General features: G+C 35.7%; 1 protein-coding gene and 1 long non-coding RNA gene across 2 annotated transcripts; both read right to left on the reverse strand.

Moving 5' to 3' along the window:
* Positions 1-1,968: 1,968 nt before the first annotated feature.
* On the reverse strand, positions 1,969-2,958 carry LOC113360477 (dof zinc finger protein DOF1.4-like). The gene has a single exon (XM_026603988.1). It carries the CDS (start codon positions 2,956-2,958, stop codon positions 1,969-1,971), a length of 990 nt encoding a protein of 329 aa, XP_026459773.1.
* Positions 2,959-7,811: 4,853 nt separating this feature from the next.
* LOC113337137 lies at positions 7,812-10,886 on the reverse strand. Its single transcript, XR_003354116.1, has 5 exons — positions 10,820-10,886; positions 10,278-10,604; positions 8,818-8,871; positions 8,530-8,734; positions 7,812-8,315 (listed from the first exon to the last, which is right to left on the reverse strand). It is a non-coding gene; the product is annotated as an uncharacterized LOC113337137 (long non-coding RNA).
* Positions 10,887-24,542: the final 13,656 nt, after the last annotated feature.

The following is a 24,542-nucleotide window of genomic DNA, read 5'->3' on the forward strand; positions in this document are numbered from 1 at the left end:
GGTACACAATTTTGAGCTGAAAACCCAGAAATTTAACTAAAACGCACCAACGCCCAAGCCATGCTTTCAAGCATGGAGTTTTGTCCATCACATCCGAAGGATCACGTGATGCCTACCATGACATAGAAAACCACTGTTGGATAATTAGAGGACCACCTGATGTGAACCCTAACGACCACTACCACTGCCAAAACCAACACCACTGCCAGCACTACTTGGTCCACAGCCCACCACTCGCGCTATAATCTCAAAATAAATAATTATCCTAAAACACAAACTTTACTGCATGCACTATTGTTCATTAACAACCCCTTATAACTATTAGGTACACCTAATAATAATAGATTTAGCTACATAAACATTAGCAAGACATGCATATAGAGCCACAAAAATAAGGTTGTTTAAGGTAAAGCGTGTATGAATCAATCAAACCGGTCGAATATGAATTAACCATCTCTGGTTTCTGTTCTAGATACGTATTCAGCCTTACAGCCTAAATCATATTAATTTAGTTAATTCTGTCTAGATGATTATGCTCTGATTCATGAACATGATATCCTTGAATTAGGTAATTAATCATGACCAGTGACTCCGCTATAATTAGACCAACCTCACTGACATGAGAACAAATATTAACAAGCCGCTCCCAAAGGAAGATGCATCGTGTAATACTCTTAAAAAATAACTGCGTGTTATGATGCACTGCCATAAGTCCCAATGTCCCATATATATCAAACACAGCAGGAATACGTATATCACAGAAAAATTACTACAGGTAAAATCATTTTATCTTGCATTAATTTGCCACAGCCTACAAAAATTATAGTTTTGGGACAAATATGTAAACGCAACAGCAAACATGTCATTTGCGATAACCAAATTTAAGATGACATATCACCATAACCCCAAAACTAAGTACCCTTATTAGCTTCAGTACTTAAAAGCATCAGACTAAAAATAAAGAGTCATTTAAAATTCGCAACGGTATTTGCACGTCATAGTTGGACGTAAATAGTAAACAGTACCAATTAGCCACAGTTTCGATAGATACATATCGAATCAATCAAAGAAACTCCATCATCATCCACTAAATCAATAGGATATGCGTGATTTGGTCCACATACAGTAATGCAAATCAGAATCATGATGTCAACACTTGCGTGTGCATGAACGAACCCTAAAAAATTCCTCAAAAGAGAGAAACGCATCACAGGGAATGTCATGGCCTTAGCTTCTGTAGCTTATGCATGTTCCATTGCAACTAGGACCACTCGAAGTAAAAGGACAATAATCTTATGCATGTTCCATTGCAACTAGGACCCTCCTTCATAAAGTACCTACAGTGGTAGTACCAAGTACTAGTAAGAGTAGTTAGTCATATAGCTAGGTAGTTAGTACTAGATGGCCCAGAACTCTCATGCACACTCGTCGTCTCTCTGTGATCACATAAAACTGACAAAGTAACATATTTCATTTTCACGCCACCATGATCTATCACAATGCAAAAGGACACTACCACCATCATATTAGTTTTAGAAATATTAGTTATCACTGAACAACTAGTAGAAAAACTAGACTATGAGTATATATATGTTTGTACTATATAAGATCTGTGAATTAATGGAGAGAAACATATTTGTATCGTGTAATGAAATGTTGCAAAGAATAGAACCGGCCGGCCATTGTATTGAATATGGTTTGAGATAGCAAGATATAGTGAACTACAAGATATACTTGAACCAGAAGAATAGAGTTAAGAAGGAGTAAGAATAAGGAACGTAAATATTTCATGTAATTATAAACTTATAGTAATACATTTTTTACACTCATATTTGGATATATTTTATGAAAAAAGATACATTATGAGAACCCAAATTCTCTTTTATATAAATATATATATGAACAATTGTAAAAGAAAGTAATGATATATAAATAAACAAAAGAAATCAAACTTGTAAGATTGTGAATTTATTGTCCAAGGAAAGTTTCATAACTAGGAAGAAGATGGAATGATGAGTTCCAATTACCGTCTAATGAATTTGAATGGAGTGTTGTTGTTGAATGATCGCCGGTAATTGGTTCGAAACCTTGTAATTGTGTTGGTGTTGATTGCCAGTTGAAACTCGAACTCGTTAACATGGAATTTGGAGAATTCAACCATAAATTATCTTGAAGAGCACTACTAACATCTTCGGACGGCGGTGGTAATGGTGCTTGAAACATGTAATTACCACTCATCTCCGGTTGTTGTTGTTGATCGTGGCTTGCTAAACATACTTGCTTTGTTTCGCTCAAATGAGTTCCCGGAGATGGGTTAGATATGCTTCCGATTGTCGAAGAACCAAACATACATTGCTCTTGAAATGATGGTTTATGAAGACGATGAGTCGGGTTTTCCAGGAACTCAAATGACGAACCAAATTGATGATGATCTCTAGGCAATTCAGTACCAGTAGTAGTAGGAATAATGGATCCCCTAGAATTAGCACAATCCGGTTGCTGGTTCAAGTACTTTGCATAAACTAATGCAAGATCGATAGTAGCATTAGTAGTAGTAGTACTAGAATCAGACCTTTGTGATGAGATAATACTAGCCACCGGTGGTGCATTATTATTTACCAAATTCCCAAATGACTCATTTCTTGAAACACCATTCACACCTTGTAACGAACCACCGCTACTATCACCACCACCCTCATGATTCGAAGTCGACCGGGGAGACGAACGACTGCTAGTCGAAATCCTTACAGATTTGCCTCTGCGGTTCTTCCGGCAACCTCCACCGATGGGTACATTACGTAAAGAGCCACCTTTAGTCCAATATCTTCTACAACCTTTGCAAAAGTAACGAGGTTGTGTTAAACTGTAATTGTTGTAATAACAAAACTTAGTATTAGAAGAATCACAGCGAGGACAGTTTGGAGCTAGTTCTACATTTGGTTTCCATCTTCTATCCATCAAAATTGGTCTAATTGGTGGACATGGTAGTACTAACTCTTGATGATGATGATGATAAAGTTGTTGTTGATGGTGGTGATGATGATCATCTTGCATGAACATATCTCTAATGTTATACAGAACTTCTGGTCTAGACTCTATAGAGAGAGAGAGAGAGAGAGAGAGAGAGAGAGAGAGGGGGGGGGGGGGGGGGGGGGGGGGGGGGGGGGGGGGGGGGGGGGGGGGGGGGGGGGGGGGGGGGGGGGGGGGGGGGGGGGGGGGGGGGGGGGGGGGGGGGGGGGGGGGGGGGGGGGGGAATATGAGATTTGGTTAACGTGAGAGATAATGCAGAAGAAGGGGAGAATGAAGTGGGGATGGACGGTTCCGGGACCGTTAAGTACGTATGGTTAATTAATTTTGATTAACTCTATGTCCTTCTTGATGATGATGATTATTTATTAGATTTTTTTTATTTTTTATTTTTTTACAGTTCCATTAGCATAGGCGGATAGAAAGTGTCTGTGTTTTTTCTAGCTGAAGTTAGGAACAAGTGGTTGGATCATTCCATTAGTTCAAATCATGTGGGTTAAGCTGAGTTAGCTAACTAAATATGTACACATATCAAAGATTTTAGTACAAGTCCCAATTTAAGCTAGTTTAATTAGCTAGTGATACCATCATTACTAGTTTTGACTTCTCTAATTAATTAATGGGAATCCATGCAAATTCAAAAAGGATTAAAATGGAAAATATTGAATTGATAAACAAAATCAGATCAGCTGTAACTTAATCTTCAGGCCTAATTTTTATGATACCATCATCAAGTACACATCTTACAAAAGGATTCAGGTTTTCGATGTTGTAATTCTCTTATATACTGATAAAATAATACAGTCTTGGGAAGTTTGGGCGTTGATTATGAGGAGGGGGATGAGGGTAAAATTTCATTCTCGGATCATGGGCTCTTACTAATTAATATCTTGGATCACGTAACGTACGTACAGAAGTTTGAGTTTTCATTACAAAAAGTTGGGAGTTTCAAGGAAGGAAGAGTAGGCTTGATATCCCCCTAGATGGAGGTTGAGCCGCTCGAATGTCTACTTGTAGTCGTCTTACCTACGTAAGCATTTTCTTCCAGTGGCCTTTAAAAAATTGTGTTGGCAATTGAGTTTTTGACCTAACATGTGAGAAAAATACAAGAAAGAAACAAACAAATACGAGCAGCACAGGCCAACAGCTTTGGTTGATTGTGTTGGGCCTGTCTCGGGATGGTATCTCTGCTCTGGTTACGTATCAAAAAAGCGATCCTGAAATAAACAGAGGAAACTCTGCCTGTTACAAGTACGTGAACTCGCCAAATAAAGCACCACAAATTCGATAAGTAAGGCAGTTTTAAAAACAAACAGTAAAAATTAAGTGGATTTTTATATATCTGTGCCGTTTTTTTTTTCTGTCCATTTGGGCGGTCTGGACAGAATTTTTGAAAAATTAAGTGGGACAGAATCCTAAACTCTTAAAATGGTACACAGGAAAATTACGTGCAGGGCTGTAGCAGCTGCGTTAGTTTAGGATTTGGCAGAGTTTCTACCAAGAATTTACTGAAGCTTTTACAAGAATGTAAAAAGGTAAAAAGACATGTAAAAAGACATTTTACAAGAATTTCAAACACAATGTAAAAGGACATTTTACAAGAATTTACTGAAGCTTTTCAATAAATATATGTAAAAAGGTTTGACTAAAGAATGCACTTGGATGGCTTCAGGAGAACCAAGGATCTCTTATAAAGACGCTGGAAGATGCTGTTGCAGAGATGATTCACCTTGCTGATAAAGAGCTTGTCATTGAGTGAGTTCAGCTTGCTGTTGCAATTGAGGTTGTGCAATCTTGTGGTTGGGTTTGACATTAAGTAGCGAAATATGGGACTGCTGCTGAATTTGAAAAGGCTGACCGTGGACTTGAATAGGCTTCTCTAACATAGACATTCCTTTACTGACTGCAATTGTGTATCCTGAATAGGTCTTAGATGCTAAGGAGGGTGAGGATGAGGAGGTTGTGGAGGCTGCAGTGGTTGCAGCTGTAGCCTAGGTTGCATTGACTGCAAGGAATTGGAGCTTGGTTGGTTCTGACCCTGAGATGAGGCGGACCAATATAAACAGTTCCAAACATAGTTGCTGACCTACTGACTAGCAAAGGTGGCATGGGAGACTCAGGGTAAGAAGATAAACCGCCTCCTGGTAGAGAAAACATACCTAATCTAGCATCAGCTAAAGCTGACGCAGAGGGAGGTTGAGTCATACCAGCACTCTGTGACCATAAACAGAAGACTGAGATGGGTGATTCTTCATAGATGTCTGTGCAAATGAAGCTGAGACTGGTGGAGTGGGTGGAAGTGGCGATTGTGGAGATCTAGCAGATCCTCTGGCACAGGAGTTAGTATCATCGTGTAGCCTATTCCAGGAGCAAGGAGTCCAAGAGTACTTCGAATCCAGCATAGGATGAAGATGCACTGCCGTTGCGGACCATGAGGAAAGGAAGAGAGACAATCTATGTGAAACTGTGAATTATAATTGTTATCCTCTCTTCCACAGAAAGAACGTATAGTACTAGTGCCATCAATATCAAATGCTTGCAATGGATGGCCTGTTGGAAGTGATGGTTGTGCATCTCGCATTGGGTGGCCATGGCGAGATGAATGCCTTTGAACAGTTTCAGCTTTTTCACATAACGTCCTTTAGATCTAAATGCCGAATGATGCTTGCTGTGAGTTGTCTCTTTGATAGACTTTAGAAGGCACCCTAGAATACCCATTACATGTAGAGGGGACGCAGAACTCTTATTGGAATCCCAGGTGGGTTTATAGCAGCATCAGATGCGCCGGAGGTCATGAGTGGAATGACATTCTTTGAGTCATCAAAGTAGGTCTTCTCTGGGTACTTCTTCTCAGAAGTAACACTTGCTTCTCATGATAATGGCTTCTCAGGTCTAGATAATGATCTCTTCGGAAAAAAAAACTCACTTGCGTCATCTTCATCTACATTAGATGCTGATAGTGTTCCCATATTAGATACATGTGCACTCCCTCCCTCAATTATGACAGGAGCTGAGCGCAAATTTTCATCAGGTTGAGGAAATGGTAACTTATCGTCAGATTCCGACTCATCTTCATCAAAAACAATATTGATTCCTTGAAGATCACCATCAGTAAGATCTGCTTTCAACTGCCTGAGCTGCCACTGCCGCGAATTCATCCACACAGATTGATGGAGGCCTCTCTCTTGCAACATAGTCATCCACGAGTATAGAAGGAGGTCTGCTGGTATTCTGCTTGCAATGCCGAAAATTATCCTCACATGCAGGAGCATAATCATCGGCTGCTGGGTTATCTCCTCTAGAACGCCTATTTGGCACCTCCATTGAAGTTTTTTTCCTTTTCTGGGGAAGGGCTGATGTTCCTTGTGTATCAGAAGAATCTGGACATTCCCACATAAACTTGTCTAAAAGTTCCCCAAGAGAGGAGTAATCATCAGCCTTTTCAGCATAACCCTCCAACTTTCTGGCGCGCATGGTGACAAATTTGGAAGCATCAACAACAACAAATCCTTCTGTCCCAACCAAGATTGGGTAGGCTAGAAATGGAACCCAAAACTCGTACCATATTCCCTATGTACGTCATGGTTCTCGTACGTGGATCGCTAATTTCCAGCGCTCCTCTCTGCAGCCATCTCTTCGAAGCATCAAGAACATCATTTAACTTGAAAGGGAACCGTTCATTAAAAGTGAGATCATCCATTTTGATTGAACAGGTGGGCTTCTCCAGCAACATTAACAATGATTTGGTTGTTTCCTTTACCTGCAAATTGCATACATACATAGTAGCAATGATTGGATTTTCAGAGTATTCAAAGAAAGAATCGTCGTTATATAATCAAAATGGTACAACCGCCATACCTGAGATAGAATCGTTTTCATATTTGAGGTGGCAAAAGATCAGCTTCATTGACATTTGGATCTAATAAAGCTATCAATCCAAAGGCATCCTCCATTTTTATCTACGGGAAGATGTCCCATGCCATCCGAGTCAAGAAGAAGCCCAAAAGAGATTTTAATGCAGAAATCCTCTCCAAGTTCAAACCGATAAGCATGGGGAAGATAGGAGGGATTAGATCATTCCATGATTGGAAGTAACAATCAATTCATAGTAATCCTACCTAAGCCACCTACATCAACTAAACTTCAGATAGGCGCAGCGCATGTATTTCTTTTTTTAAGCATGATATTATGTTTAAGGCTTGTCAAGCTACAGATCGTTTTAATCGCACACGCTTTTTTATTAATTTGGGGTGAAGGACCACCATGCCGTCTTCCTTGGCCAAATTTACCACAAGTTCAAAATTTCATTTTCTTTCTATTTTCTCATTCTCTCTCTAGATGAAAAACCAACACCAAGGCGACAAAATTTACCGCAGATGAAAATACTGTAACATTTGCATCTAACAATTTGGCAATACTAGATATTGTAAAATTTACACATAAAGTGCAACCAAACTTAGCTGCAGCATACTAGTGTTCCATTAAGGTCAACTCAAGGAAAGAAACTGTGGTCTCTAAGCATTAAAATGGATGCCTTACAGCAATGGGTGCCTTACAAAACTATGCTTTTAAGGGACTTAGGTCATTTAGGGTCTCGCCTTCCTTGACAAACAACCAGAAGTTAAATGCTGCTTTTCCTTCATGTGTGAGTGGGTATCCCTTTTTGGAAAAATACATCTATGGATAATAGTGGCAGCAATAGGCAAGTAAATCGTCAACACATGGACTGTACCGGCAACATTAAGATGTAAATATGAAACTGCACCAACAGTATTAATGCATCCCAAAAGTACAATTAAAGAGAAAGATCTAGCTGCTAAGGATCATTACGATAGCTTAGTACTACATGGTTTGTAATTGATTAGTTGCCTATGATCATATACTCGATCAAGCAGGTGCTTCTAACTTCTAAGGCTTCCAAGAGACAAACAAGTGCTTCAAGAAGATAACTTGCCTTTTACCTTCCATGCAGAAGCAAAGTGCACCTAGAGACAGCGCACTTGGAACCTAAGTCGCATAAGCAGACAAACTACCCTCGCCACATATCGATCTCAATAAATTTCTGCAGCTATAAAGCAAAGGTGGGTGTCACTTCCAATTTCCAATCAAAGCCGTAAAGGCTGCTGGCGTTTTCATCCTGTTTGTGCCTTCTCTCAGTTTCATCTTTCTCAAAACTAGAAGACTGCTGATCAGCAGCGGCGACTGCAAAAGCATTTTACCCCCAACACAAGCAGTTAATCCTTTAAAGATAACTGACACCCAAGCATTTCCTTCCCAATTAAAAGGACCTAGAGAAAAAAGGAGATACAATCACCATTAAGGAAGAAAAGAACACATACAGGGGAAAGGGCACAAGAAAAAAAATCTAGCATAAGAAACACTTGACTTTTATAGAACACCTCAGAACAACAGGAAATAAGCACGGTTGTCAACTTGTTTTGATTTGACTAGTTAGCATCAAAATACACATCTCAAACAGCAATCACAGTTGAATTTACTAACTTGTCATAAACGCCAGAGAGTTGCATAGAAACTTGAAAAGCAAATATTAGTGCGAAAGCCTTGAATACAGGAAGGCACCACCCAAGAAGAGTAAAACTAAGCTCAGCAGAAATTTTGGTGTCTGTGAACATTTTCCCTTCACAAACACACCTCTTAAGTGCTTTCGATAGTAAGCCAACAAGACCCTCTTTCTAGTAACTAACGCCTGGGGAAGAAGGAACTGACAGTAAGGAAATAAAACCATATATTGTTGATGTCGAAATGTAATGGGGTAAGATAAACAACAACCTTAGTACGTGGATGGTCCAGTAGGCTAGCAGTAAAATCAAGAAGTCTATTCACCTGGAAGATGTAAAACACTTGAATAGTAAATATTAAGCATCCAAGACTGCATAAAGAAACAGCACAGAAGTATGGGAACATCTTGTGCACAAATGTTCAGCATCAAGCATCCGAGACTACATAAAGATAAGAAACTAAAGGCCCGTAAAATTCACTAGCACAAAATCAAGAACTGGAACAGATACCCAAATATTCTTCCATCCATTCAATAAAGCGCTAATGGAAATAACGCATTTGGTTGGAAGAAAAGAGAGTATATGATGAATTAATGGATCGGGCAGTTTACTGACCCTATCCTCTCCCACCACACTCATATTGTAGTACAACCATTCATGTGAGCATACAAATACTGACTAAAATCAACACAAAATTCACAATCTAGATATTCACTATCATATGGCATTGTATGAAACCAAGTTGCAGTTCAAAATTTTCAATTATCCCATTTCCAAAACCACTAGAATTCCCACATTTTCATGAATTACATAGATGTTTGAGAAAACCCATCCTGACACTTAATCCAGAATATGCACTATCATAAATGCTATAAACTCATGAATTGGTAAAAATCTAAACATTTTTTTTTCAGGAAACCCCTTTCTTAAAAGGTATAGTCCCACATTGTCCATTCGAAGAGAAAATTATATTTTTAAATATGATGTGAAACCGAGTATCTATCGAGCAATGATATAACAAGCACAATGTGGACAGGGTTCCCATAATTTTTAGATCCTCTGAAGAAATTGTGCATCTATGAGCTCACTTTTTTTATACCAAATTTTTTTAAATTTTTTTTCCCAATTTTTTCATAATTTTTACCTCTACAATTCCTTTTCCTCCCTTTTATGCGTAGTGCAACCAAATTTGATTCAATTACGATAGTTATACTTAACCCACACAAACTAAGCAAACTGAAAATAGTATAACGTTTGCATCTAACAATCTGGTAATACTAGATGTTGTAAGATTTACACATGCAGTGAAACCAGATTCAGTTGCAGCATACTAGTGTTCCTTCAAGACTTAGGAGGCCAACTTCAAGGAAACAAACTGTGGTCACTATGCCTTTAGGGGCTAAGCTCATTTAGGGTCTCTCCGGGCTCGACAAACAACGAGAAGTAAGATGCTGTTTTTCCTTAACATGTGAGTGGTTTTTTTTTTCTTTGGACAAATACATCTATGCGTAATAGTGGCAGCAATAGGCAAGTAAATCGTCAACACATGGACCGCACCAGCAAATTAAGTTGTAAACATAAAAATGAACTAACACTATTTATGCATCCCAAGCACAATTAAAGAGAAAGATCTAGCTACTAAGGATCAGTTGCCTATGATCATACATTCGATCAATCAGGTATTTCTGAGGCTTCCAAGAGACAAACAAGTGCTTCAAAAAGATGACTTACCTTTTACCCTCCATGCAGAAGGACAGTGCACCTAGAGACAGCGGAGTTAGAGCTTCAGTCGCATGAGCAAACAAACTATCCTCGCCCTCTCACTAAATTTCTGCAGCAATATAACAAAGATGGGTGTCGCTTCCAAGTTCCAATCAAAGACGTAAAGGCTGCTGACATTTGCATCCTGTTTGTGCCTTCTCTCAGGTTCATCTTTCTCAAAACCAGAAGACTGTATCTGATCTGCAACGGATGCAAAAGCATTTGGACCCTCAACACAAGCAGCTATCCTTTAAAGACAACTAGATATGCAAGCAATTCCTTTCCAACTCGAAGGATCTAGAGAAAAAAGGAAATACAATCACTATTAAGGAAGAAAAGAACACATACAGGAGAGGTGGCACCAAAAAATAAAAATTAGCATAACAAACACTTTAACATTTGTAGCACACCCCGGAACTGTAGGAAATAACCAAGATTGTCAACTTGTATCGATATGACTAGTTAGCATCAAAATACACATCCTTATAATCAGCACGTGATCAAGGTATTACCTGGCATAACTTGAGTACATCATTCAATATTAACGAGCAATCTTCAGTACTCAGTTTTTTAAATCTGCAAATATAAAAGCTGATCAAAGTTCAACAAAAGAAAGTGCTACCTAAAAGAACAGGGATCTCAAACAGCTATCGAAATTTACTAACTTGTCATATAGGCCAGAGTGTTGCACAGAAACTTGAGAAGCAGAAATCAGTGTTAGCGCCTCGAATACAGGAAGGCACCACCCGAGAAGAGTAAAACCTAGCTCAGCAGAAATTCTGGTGTCCGTGAACATTTTTCTTTCGCAAATAGATGCGTCAACACACATCTTAAGTGCTTTTTTTTCTTTTGAAGGGCCTCTTAAGTGCTTTTTGATAGTGAGCCAATAAGACCCTCAATTAAGTAAGAACTCCCGGGGAAGAAGGAACTAAGAGTAAGGATGTAAACCCATATACTGTTGATGTCGAAAATGGAACGGAGTAAGAGGCTAGCAGTAAAAATCAAGAAGTCTATACACCTGGAAGATGTAAAACAGTCAAACAGTAAATATTAAGTATATAAGACCACATAAAGAAGTAACACAGAAGTATGAAAACATCTTGTACACAAATGGTCAGTATCAAGCATACGAAACTACCTAAAGATAAGAAATTATAAACAGCTGTGGAAGACCCGTAAAATTGACTAGCACAAAATCAAGAACCGGAACAGATACCCAGACATTCTTCAACTATTCGGTAAAACGCTAGTGGAAACAGCACATTTGGTGGGAAGAAAAGAGAGTATATGATGAATTATTGGACCAAGTAATTTACTAGTCCTATCCTCTCCCAACACATTCATATTGTTGTCGCAGTAGTAGTTTCTACAAAGTAAAACCGAGATTCAAATTCAATATACAACCATTCAAGTGAGAAGACAAATACTGACAATAATCAACACAAAATCCAGAATCTGGATATTCACTATCATATGGCGTAATATGAAACCAAGTTGCAGTTCGAAAACTTCAATTATCCCATTTCCAAAACCACTAGAATTCCCACATTTTCACTAATCATTTAGATGTTTGAGAAAATCTATCGTCACACTCACTCCAGAATATGCACAATTATAAATGCTATAAACTCATGAACTGTTAAAAATCTAAACAAAAAAGCATTTCAAGAAACCCCTTTCTTAAAAAGGTATAGTCCCACAATGTTCATTCAAAGAGAAAATTGAATGTTTAAATAGGATACGAAACCAAGTAACTATCGAGCAATGATATAACAAGCACAATGTGGATAGGGTTCCCATTATCTTCAAATCCCCTGAAGAAATTGTGCATCTATGAGCTCACTTTTTTACTGTATTATGCATTAATTTTTTTTATCAATTTATTAATTTTTTTTTACCAAATTATCCAAAATTACTTAATATGGATGAACAAGGTAATTTTAAAGGGGAAATTATCAATTTATTAATTTTTTTTTACCAAATTATCCAAAATTACTTAATATGGATGAACAAGGTAATTTTAAAGGGGAAATTACGTAAGTTCTATTTTGCAGAGAAAATCCAGACAAGAAAGCATAAGATTGAAAATCTAAGACATAAAAAACATGCAACCTTCACTGAAAAAGAAAATAATAATAAAAATAAAAAAATTATATCTCTGAAAGTGTTGTATAAGGCTAGGGTTCTTGAGAAATTGAGAGGGGAGAGATGATTCAGATGAATGATCTTCAACTCGTTAGTTAGGGTTTCATCGTTTCACAAAGGGTTTTAGGACGACAAGAGAATGGGAGACGAAGACTGGATTTTTGTTGTATAAGAAATCGAACTCACTGAGTCAATACAGGTATAAATCAGAGGGACACGTGCAATGCATCGAGTCGTTGACTGGGATGGAACTTCAAAATTCACGACATAAATGAACAAAATTGGAAGTGCCGGAATCAGGCTGAGTTTAGTTGAATGAAATCTTGAATCAAGCTTTGGCGTAGAAGAATTTTACATTTGCGTGAAACTATTTAGCGGGGACGGCCAGACGTTGGACCAGGAGGAAACAAAAAAATATATATATATAGAATGATTTTTTAGGGACCATGGTTTTTTTGGGGACCATGGTCTTATTAGACCACCTTCCCTATAGTTATAAGAGGTGTCCTAAAACATTGAAATGACTAACCTATCCTTAACCTAATTTAATTTAAAACCAACATCACCTCTCTCTATATATATATACTCCCTCCGTCCCTAATTAGATGACCTATTTGGTTTTAAGTTTTGTCCCATAAATAGATGACCTATTTTTGTTATTATAAGAAATATGTATAATTTGATAGTTATGTTTATATTCGTTATGTAGGTGTTTTAAAATGTTTTTCAACGGTATAAAGTTTACGAAAAACCGTGATATAGTTTAAGAGATAAATCATTTCTAAGTTTTACTAACATCCTTGTCTTAAAAGTTGTGCAAACTACAACTAGGTCATCTAATTAGGGACGGAGGGAGTATATATAACCACCACCTCCTCTCACCACCGCCGATTACCGGCACCACCACCAACCACCGATTACCACCACCACCACCACCCACCACCGTCGATTACCACCACCACCAACCACCGATTACCACCACCGCCCACCACCGCCGATTACCACCACCACCACCTCCAATTATCACCACCAACATCCACCGATTACCACCACCACCTCCGATTACCACCACCACCACTATATATATAGCTTAATTTAAAACATTAACAAAGATATTCTCACAAACCCATTACTTGTCATTCGTTTTTGGTTGAATAAATGAGAACTAATCATCAAAATGAGTTGAAAATGGAAGTTGCAGAGAGGTTTAATGGAGTTTTTTTTCAGTAAAAAGTTCGGTTATCACAAATTATTTTTTTCAGAAAAAAGTTCGGTTAGAAGTTCGGTTGATTCGCAAAAAAATACTTTTAACCGAACTCCTTGTATCAGAACAATACAAGTCCATAAGTTCGGTTCGTTCGCAAAATTATTAAGTTTTCTTTGTAACCGAACTCTACCTATAAACCCAGTTCGGTTGATTCGTAAAATATGTTGAAGTTTGCGAACCAACCGAACTTCTAACACTAAGTTACTTTTAACCTGAAGTTCGATTGGGAACTTGGTTGCGTTGAAGTTTGCGAACTAACCGAACACACAAGATGTACTCAAATAAATTGTCAAGTTCAAAGTTCGGTTACCTACCATTTTATCCTAAGTAACGCACTGTACGACCAAAACCTCCATTAACGAGCGTGTTCGGTAACCTGCGTGTTTGGAAAACGTAACCGAACTACACTTTCAGGTGTGTTCGGTTATATGTTCTTGACATATGGTAACCGAACTACACTTTCAGATGTGTTCGGTTACATGTTGTTGACATATGGTTAACCGAATTGGCCCAAATTTACATAAAAAATTTCATTTTTTTGAAAGTTTGGAGCAATTCAACCAACATTATCTAAGTTTGACGCATACCTGGGTACCCAAATACCCTTCCTCCGGTTGTGGTTGGTAAAATCCATCGTTTTTCATGTTTTCCTTCTTCATCTTCTCTAACTTTACTCTCTCAATAATTGTACTTCTTTAAAAAAAAAACTCTTCTGATTTTTTAATCTCACTAGTTATCTTTAACTTAATCATCTCACTAATCATTACACTAACTATTATTAACACTAGCTAATCATCACCCAAAATTAATCAGGAAGGTAATTTAGGTATTAATATAAATATCTAGATAAGGGGTGACCTAGATTTACTTCTAATGTCTTTACCCAAAATAAAACCATGGTCCCCCAAAAAAAACCATGGTCCCCAAAAAATCGTTCTATATATAGTAGGGGTGCAAATAAGGTAAAATTGGCTTGGAAGCCCAAAACATTACATATTTTAGGCTTGAGAGCAGTTGGGTTGGGTGTGCAATTGCTCTAGCTCCGCCCATGCCTATTAGTGGGTGGTTCACATGATCTCTTATAAAGTGACGTGGATCTTGAAGGTGAAGGTTGGATTGAATAAGAATGATTTTCTAGGGACCATGGTTTTTTTTGAGGGACCATGATTTTATTAGGCCACCTTCCCTATAGTAATAAGGGGTGTCCTAAAACGTTGAAATAACTAACCTACCTTTAACCTAATTTAATTTAAAACCAACCTAATAACCACCTATATATATATAACCACCACCTCCTCCGCCCACCACCGCCGATTACCACCACCACCACCTCCGATTATCACCACCACCAATCACCGATTACCACCACCACCTCCTCCCACCACCACCACCACCGCCTATTTAAGAAATGTAACAACATCAATGCAATCACAATTAAGTTCGGTTACATAATAATTTTATCGAGTATAAAAGATGCCAGTCGCAACCTGATTCTGCCATGGGACCACTCCGGAGGTATTTTCCAACAAACCCTTCACTTTAATTTGATTTTGATTGCTTCAATCGAATAGAAATCATAAAAATAGGGTTTTAATAGGAGTTACAGAGCCATGTTCGGTTAGGCCGATTTTCCAAAAAAACCTAGTTTACTAACCGAACTTCTTGAAAATGAAAAACACGAAGAACAATTCAGTTCTATTGGATTTAAAACTAAGTCACCGAACTCTCTGTTCGGTTGTTTCGCAAAAAAATTTAAAACTACAAAGTAACCGAACTCCACCCTTAGAACCGAAAAAAAACAAATCCAGTCTAACCGAACTGTGTTGTTGTGGCCACTATATTGAGTTCCAAAATAACCGAACTTAGCCAATAGAGTTCGGTTTGTTCGCAAAAACTTTTAAAACTACAAAGTAACCGAACTTAGCCAATAGACGCTGGAACTTCACATTTTTTTTGTTTGTTAAGTTCGGTAACTTCACAATTTTATCGCAGAAACCGAACTCAGAGTTCGGTTGGTTAGCTGTTAGGTTCAAGTTTGCGAAAGAACCGAACTTTGTAAACCTATATACTCTTATATTACGTAAAGTTAGGTTAAATCAAAAGTGCATGCATTTTGCGAACCAACCGAACTTTGTACACCAAAGTTCGGTTAGTTGAGAACCAACCGAACATAACGCTGTAACTCCTAGAATTTCTATTATTTGAGAGTTCGGTAACCTGCGTGTTTGGAACAAGTAACCGAACTACACTTTCAGATGAGTTCGGTTACTTTTTCATCTCACGGGGCAACCGAGCTACAACTTCAGATGAGTTCGGTTACTTGTTCTTCATATAAACTAACTGAATTGTTCAAAATCCAGTTCAAATCCGGATCATTTTGAAGATTAACAAATATTCTAGGAGAGGATGGAGATGAAGAATCAGATGAGTTTTCATCATTTGAATACTGAAATTTAGTGAATTGGAAAAAAAAATTATTTTCCATGTTTTTCTCCTTCATCTTCTCTAACTCTACTCTCTCAATAATTCTACTCAACAAATAATAAACCCATCTTTTAATTTAATCTCACTAATTGTTTTTAACTAAATCATTCACTAATCATAACCTAAAATTAATTAAGACGGTAGATTAGGTATTAAATAAATAACTAGATATGGGGTGACCTAAAATTACTTCTAATGCCTTTATCCAAAATAAAACCATGGTCCCCCAAAAAAACCATGGTCCACAAAAAAACGTTCTTGAATAACCATTGGATTCAGATTTAATCCTACAACATGTAGCACTATTGTTGTGAACTTTTGATAATGTACTTTGCATTTTATCCAAATTCACTCTACCAAAAGGAAAAATATAGCCCCCTCAAATACCTTTTTTTTTTTTATAAACAAGGAACCTTTTCATTAATGAAAATTCGAGGTTACAATGAGTCTAAGATCGAAAATAAGAAAATACAAAGTAACAAGAACATACCGTAAAAGTACAATACCGAGAAATCCGACAAGAGAAAGAGAAGGATTACCGGAGTAATACAAATACAAGTATGAATAAGATCCGATTAAATAGGAAGAATGATGGTTTTTCTCGGAATTCAATTCCAACCATTTAGTTTGTTTTCCTTCTATAGAAAGATGTGCTCCCAAAGTAGGAGTAATTTGCTCAAATCTCTTATAACTAGTGATGGAGCTTCCGTTGTCAAAAAGACCACCTATGGAGATTCCATCGTCAGATAAGTTGATGATGAAGATTTCGTCGTCGGAGACAACCAAGATGAAAATTTCATCGTTGGAGAGCATGGAGAGCATCACTATTGATCTTAAAACCCAACCCAATAACCAAGAATCGCCATTAAAGCGAAGATAAACCTCAAAAGAGTAGATAAAACCACCATAATGGTGTAGATAAATATGAAACATAATAAAAACTACACTAAACTACTTGCTAACCTAGAAAACAAGAAATAATGAAGAAATCTACTCAGATCTAGTCCATATTTGGACTAGATCTGAGCAGAGAAGGGTTGTTCTTGATGGGTTTGTTGGAGAAGAATGAGTGAGAGAGAGCAGGGGAGAGAAATAATTCGCCCCCTCAAATACTAAAGTTATAGTCAACCATCATGTTCTGGATTGAACTATATTTGGTATTTCAGTTCTCAATCGAGGGATTCATTTTACACCTCTTTTACAGGGGTGTATTGAATTAATTACATGAGATTCGCAGAATTATCATGATATTTGATTTAGATTTATTTAGATTTTTGAGTTTCCAAGGTATTCAATTTTTATGGATATTAGACTCCACGAATATTCGAATATCCAATATATTTAAATTTTTAGGACCCAAATTTTTTTTGGAATCTTATGGATATTACAAGGAAAAATATATACATTAATATTCTTTTTTCACAAATCTCAACCCATGGCATAAAAAAGTTTGCCGAAAATCTTACGAAAAAAAAAAGTTCCTTTCAATATAACCCCGAAGTTTCAAAGAAAAGAAATTAGAGTTGCTCAAAGAATCTCATATTTTATTGTTACTACTCGGGTTGGCAAAGGTTTAACCAAGGATGAAAGGCGCAAAAACTAGCTTTGTAACATTGCTTGAAGTTGTAAGTTCAGTGACTTTATCAAATTATACAAACTATAGTCGCCAACTTTCATTGTCACTACGAAAACAATATTGTTTTCCTTTCAGTAATGACGCACCAAGAATTTTCAAGTTACGGGTAGATTAATTAATGTATTTCTACATAATTTATTTTTCAGATTGACCCACGACATCGATATGGTCACAACCTACAATTCTATTATGATGTGGTTCGGAAGAGAGAGCAACTTAACATTCTTTTACTGTTAGATACTTCTTATAAAATTGTGTCCCATAATAAATTTACTTCCTTTATGTTTCTCCTCATAAATTATTTCCACAAATTTTTGAAGGTTGGATGTCAGAAATGGCAAAGAAGTAAACCATGAATGATGCCTAATGAATGATTTGCAACGTAATTACAACAAATACCTTGGACTGGTAAGTCTATTTAAAATTTGTATATTTTTATTTTATTCTTCATAACTCTAACATGGGAATGAAAAATTAAAGATTGAAGCTGTGGGATTCATATTTCTTTAGTTTACCCCTTTTTACCGACGGAGAGCGAAGCTTATAAAATAGTTGAGGTAACCCAGAAGCTTGTTAATAGACAGATTGGGATGTTGTGGAGGGTTTTAAATGAGCATTCGTTCTCAGCGTGACAAGGTAATTGTACTTGAAGTGCATTAAAAACCAGATTCTTTTTTTCTTTTTTTTTCCCTAAAATATTACAATTTTATTGAAAATGAAAAGCTTATAACAAGAAAAAGTGCAATAAACTAGTGCAATAACAAGAGAGAGAAATAAAGTCAAGAAATACTGATATAAAAGCAGCACCCCAACGCTTGGAATTAGTTAAGTCTCAAGTTTCTTCTCTGTCGAAGCCCTTATTCCTTTACATAGATCGTGATTCTTGATGACTTGTTTGAGGATATTGTTAGAGATATTTATAATATTAGGATGCCTATGCGGGCAGGATAGTATCAGGTGGTCTCCAACCCGCAATCCATTTTAGTGTCAAATCTGCATATAACCAATTTATCTTGGAAGCAATTTTGGTACATTAACCTGCCTATTGCCTGCCTGTTAGGAATAAGATTACAAGGTATGTTCATAATGTTGGGTGCAATAATCAAAAACAATGAAACAGTCAAATAAATAAAAGTTATTGATACTTAGCTCCTTTGTAATGGAAGTTATGGATTTCACGAAACGAGCGAGCCTCGAGATCTTCACAACAGTAACATGGTAAAACTTTGAAAAACGTGATTCACGTGTTCGACACGCTGTCCTTAAGACATTAGCGCCCGACTACACTCAAAAGTGATGTTATAGCCCTCACAGGACATATATCTCTAGGATAAAGCACCCTGCTACACCTACTACTAGCATATGTAGTAGATGCTCAACTTAAGTTTGGCAACTCCGAAAAACCCTTGAGGAAAATCGCAAACGCTAAAGAAAACAATATAAAATATTTTTCACTTGGGGGTCTGTCTAAAATATAGAGAAACTCCTTTCCATAGGTTTTTTAAAAGTAGAGAGTTTGTTTATATAATGGAATAATACAACTTAAAAAGAGGAACTCCCCGATATGGGACTAAAAAGTTTCATTCACAAAAAGAAAAAAACAATAAATTATTATTTTTCTTAAACACTTTAAAAAATCAATTTTCTGTTAATTGTTTTCCAACAAAGAATATAGTGAACACTTGTCATTTATGAAATGAAACAGTCCACATTTATTTATGGACTGTTAGGTTACCAAGGGATTGTGGTTTTCTATGGATGTTAATCTGGATTGACTTATTGATGGTAATTTTTTTTATGAATGGATACTTAGTTGGTTTATTGTAAATGGCAATGTAGTTCATATTGTGTCCGACTCTGTGGTTTTTGTTGGTTCCTTTTCATGGAATATTTGGAAGATGAAGTGCTCTAAAATCTTTAACAGGGTTCAAGTGCAGATGGATTCCCTAATGAGCCAAATTGGCCAGTTAATCTCTGAATGAAATTACATTCATAAGTAAAATCATGTCACAAAATAATCTGGTAGCTAGACAGCCCAGGCATCAAAGTTATTGGAAGCTACCAGATCCTTAGTTCAAGAAAATTAATTTTGATGGCTCTTTTCTTAATGAAAATAAAACTATTGGAACTGGACTAACTCTGTTTAGTGCTACAGATGAATGTCAAGGAGATGGTTACATACCATGAAGAGCAAGGGATAAGGAACATACAGAGGCAGGCAGACCTTGGAAGCAATCAAATGGGTTAGAGAGAAAGGACATAGAGAACCTATATCTGGGAGGAGATTCTCTAAATGTAATCAAAGTAATTAATGGAAATGTAGGGTCAAAAAACTTGACAAATAATAATGAGTGATCGCAGGCATTTTCTTAGTATCTTTTTAAGTCCTGGACTGATATATACTTATGCAACTAGGGAGTTAGAAAATACTGTTGAGTCTCTAACCAAAGAGGTTAGAGCCTCATAAGATCTAACTTTTTGGTTTTCATACTGACAATATTTGTTAAATATCCTCATAGAAATGCGACATAATGCATCCATGAATTAATTTTTGAATAAAATTTCTTTTTTACCACAAAAAATGTCGTGATTCTTACTACTTGGATCATCCGTTATCTTGATTCTATCTAACTCTAAGTTTTTTTTGACGTTCTATTGGAGTTCAAGCCCAAGACAAGACGAAAAGAATGATTAGTGAAAACATTTAAAAATCACCATTAATCCTCACAAGAAAAAATATCATAAGTTAAGGGTTAAATTTATATCATATTATCAATGTGTTGTTGTCTTTATTGACCCTTTTGTCCCTTGGCTTCGATCTGCCTGATCATATCACCTAGCTGAGCGTCAACTCTTGCTAATTTCCTCTCAGTGAGATCACTTGAGGGTCAACATCCTCGCTACTACGGTCCTGTTTAGTGCTACAGAATAACTTAATAACTTAAGCATCAGTCAATATGAAAGCATAATAACTATAAACATCGATTAAAAAGAAAACATAATAACTTATGTAAAAGTAGTATACCAATAGTCCTCTGGCACTTTAGGTTCCAAAGCTATATTAACAATTGTTAGAGTTGGATCCTTGAAGATGAAATAATTCATAAGGAAAGAGTTATATCCTCGGTTCTTGCTATCCTTTCAACACATTCCTTAAAATAATCTAGCACTTATCAAAATCCTACATGTATCCATGATATATCAACCCAATATTCTCACTTTATCATGAAACAACAACGGCAACGTTGGGGATTTAAAAAGAACTAAATACGAAAAATAAACCTACGAATCACATCAAAATGTTCTTGTTAATGTGAACGAGACTTCAACTTGATTACGGAGTAAAACTTATTTACTCAAAGTATAATCAAGTGTTTAACATCAATTTTTCCTTCTTCTTGTTTAACATCACTTATTTACTTGGTTTCGATAAACCTCCTTCTTCTTTGCTCAAAAAAATAAATAAAAATAAAAATAAAAACAAAAACATCAATTTTTCCTTCTTTCATTTTTTTTTGAAGAAGTAGAACAAGAAAAACAAGGGTTCAATTAAAGAAAATCACACAAATGTCAAAATTAACATGACACAAGTGTCAAAATATCCTTTCCTGATTCTAACCTACTAATATATCTACAGTCAACACTAACAGATAGTTCTATCAATATTCTCATCAAAATTGTTGTATGTGTATGTTTTTTACCCATGGTTCTCATCTCTACATAAGATCTTTCAAACCTTTCAGCAACTTCCTTATAACGCCCATACGTTTTTCACAATCCTGCAAAATCGACATTTCATTGTCTGGATTATAAAAAATTGAAAAGATATAACTGAGAAATAAAAAAAAAAACCTTTATGACTTCTACAAGAATATGATTAGTAGCTCGGATTATTTCAAAAACTCTGATATCCTTAGTTCTTTCTTCAACTGTAATATTTTCTATCACCGTCTGTTTAAGTTCTTTGATCCTTCTCTCAAATCCTTCGCAAAGTATATCTGGATAGAACAAAATTTTGTAATCAAATGCATCGATCTATCCTCCTTATATCTTCTTCTTTTCCAAAAAAAAAAGTGACTAAACTCGATAATGTTACTATAATATCCTTAAGTATATCATGTGTAAATTAACACGTTCTATCTTAAAAACAAATATGTATTTCGTTGGTTAAAATATATATTAATACAATTTTAAGTCACTGAGAAATAATTAATTAATATAATTTTAAGCGATTAATATATTGACCATTAAAATAAAAATAAATTACTGTTACAATGACTAAATGTTTTAGTTAAGAAAAAAAAACCAGAGATCTTGAAATTAAATCTCAAAGCTTAAACCAAAAACTTGACTATATCTAATAAGATTTAATATGTTGTTCATTCTTCAACAAGATTTTTTTTTTATAGCTTGTTTCTTTAATTTAACAATTCATCTTTCCTCTTTACTTACTCTCCTATCCATCCTCGATTTCAAAAAACTCGTGACATCAAAATAATGTTACCATAATATCTTTAATTATACTATATACTAACTTAACTTAGAAAATATATCTCGTTTGTTAAAAACACACGTTAATTAATATATCTTTAAGTAAATAGTCCAATTGCACCCCCTTAAAACCGAGGTGCACATTCCGGTCCTTATAATTGGACCAAATTATGTTAACTGGTTTTGGTTTTTTATTATTACTCTTTATTATTAATTCCGACAAATATTTCTTTTCCTTTCTCTCACCTATGTTTTTCATTCTCTATTCTTAACCAAGTAGAACATGATTGAATAAGGGAAAATGTTAATGTTAAAGAATATGTGGATCAATCACATATTAATCGTATGTTATACCACTGATCTATTGTTTTTTTTACCTGAATGATAAAGAATTTCATCAGTGCATCAACATCATCTTTAATAAGAACATACTTTTCTTTTTAATGGTGTAATCTTTCATTGAAAGTACTCCGACTGATGAGTTTTCTTCTTCATATCTGACCCTTTTTTCTAAAAAAAAAAAGTTTTGGTTTTTCTTTAAACATAAAAGTTTAGACATACTTGGTTTTTGTGATTGATTAATTACATTCGTTGGGGTATAATTAGTTGGTTATATAATTCCCAGCCAGATTTTGATTTCTCATCAGTTGGTGTATGTATCACTTAGAATTGAAACCCATTTTTTTTTTTTACAATTTTGCATCTTACGTCAATTGCCCTAAAAAAGAAAATCGGATCGGTACCAATTGCTATAATTACAAACTTTATATTCAAATTATATGTCTATTCTAGAGATTTGATTGGTGTTGTTGTAAGTATAACACTTTCAGGATTTAGATTAGTTATCTTGATTTCACTTTGTTGATCACTGACAATCAATCCGTCGATGTACCGGAAAAGAGAATAAAAATATGAAAGTTACCGAGTTGTTGCAATATTTTTTCTTTCCACAACATGATTTCAGAGCGAAAAATAAACAAACCGATGTTAGGGGAAAAAAGAAGTAAACAAACTAAAACCACTTAGGAATTTTCGGTCCAATTACAAGAGCCGGAATGTGCACCCCGGTTTATTAGTGGGTGCACAAAGTTGGACTCTTAAATAAATAAAAAACAAATTAACATAACTTTAAGTATGCTCATATTGAACATTACATCATAAATCGAGTACTACTAATGGTTACATGTTCTAGTTAAAAAACAACAATAAAAACGGTCGAAATTAAACCTCAAAGCTTGAACCAAAAACGTGATTATGATTTATAAGATTGAAAATGTTTTCAATTCTTAAATGATAAATTATTTGTTAAGGTTTGTTTCTTCATCTTCAAAGGTTCGTAAAAGAAAGACATCAAAAATCTCAGAAAATGAACGAATAAATCTCACTCTCTCTGAGGTTATAAAACTCATAGATTAGGAGTGCATCCTATCTTACAAGGTTTAAAGAAATTAATGTTGACTCTATAAATTAATTAATAATGTAGTTGAATCAGGCAAGAATATGAAAACATTTTTCAAGGTAAACCTTAATCATTCTATATTAAATCCTTTGAAAATGGTTGGAGAACGCGACATTAATATCTTAGAACCTCCGATCGAATTATTAGCTAACCAAATTTTCCGAAGTCTCATATTTGTGAGGTTTTATTGCCACTTCATTCACATGTTAATGAAGATTATTCAGAAACTTACTTATATCTATCTGTATGCTTTAGTTGTTCACTAACAGTCTCTTCCTTGTTACGTTTTAGGTATGATCCTTGTTCATTTTGAGGGAACTGCTTCCATTTTTGACATTTAGAAATGAAATATTATTAAGTTTAAAGAGATAGTCACCATGTACTCTGAAGGCTCAAAGATTATACTAGTATTAAATTTTTTATAGTGCGTTTGACCACCAGAAACAGAATTCAGAAGTTAATATATTTTGCTTAACAAAAATTAATTTTTTTTTTTTTGCATCTAGAAGTCGTTCTGAGATTTTATACCCAAACAAACTTCTTTTTTTACTTCTAACAATCGAAAAACTACTCCCGGATGTATATCCAAAAAAATTATCAATCATAAAAAAAAACCTCTGATCAGCGTACACTCGCAAAATATACGAAAGAGGGCTATGTTGCCTTCATTCTCCTATATTTTTGGAATACTAACGTTATCTTGAAGGTTCAGTGTAATAGCTTTGACTTGACTACTCTAATACATAAAATATT

The sequence above is a fragment of the Papaver somniferum genome, chromosome 1 (assembly GCF_003573695.1).
Source record: "Papaver somniferum cultivar HN1 chromosome 1, ASM357369v1, whole genome shotgun sequence".
NCBI lineage: Eukaryota > Viridiplantae > Streptophyta > Magnoliopsida > Ranunculales > Papaveraceae > Papaver > Papaver somniferum.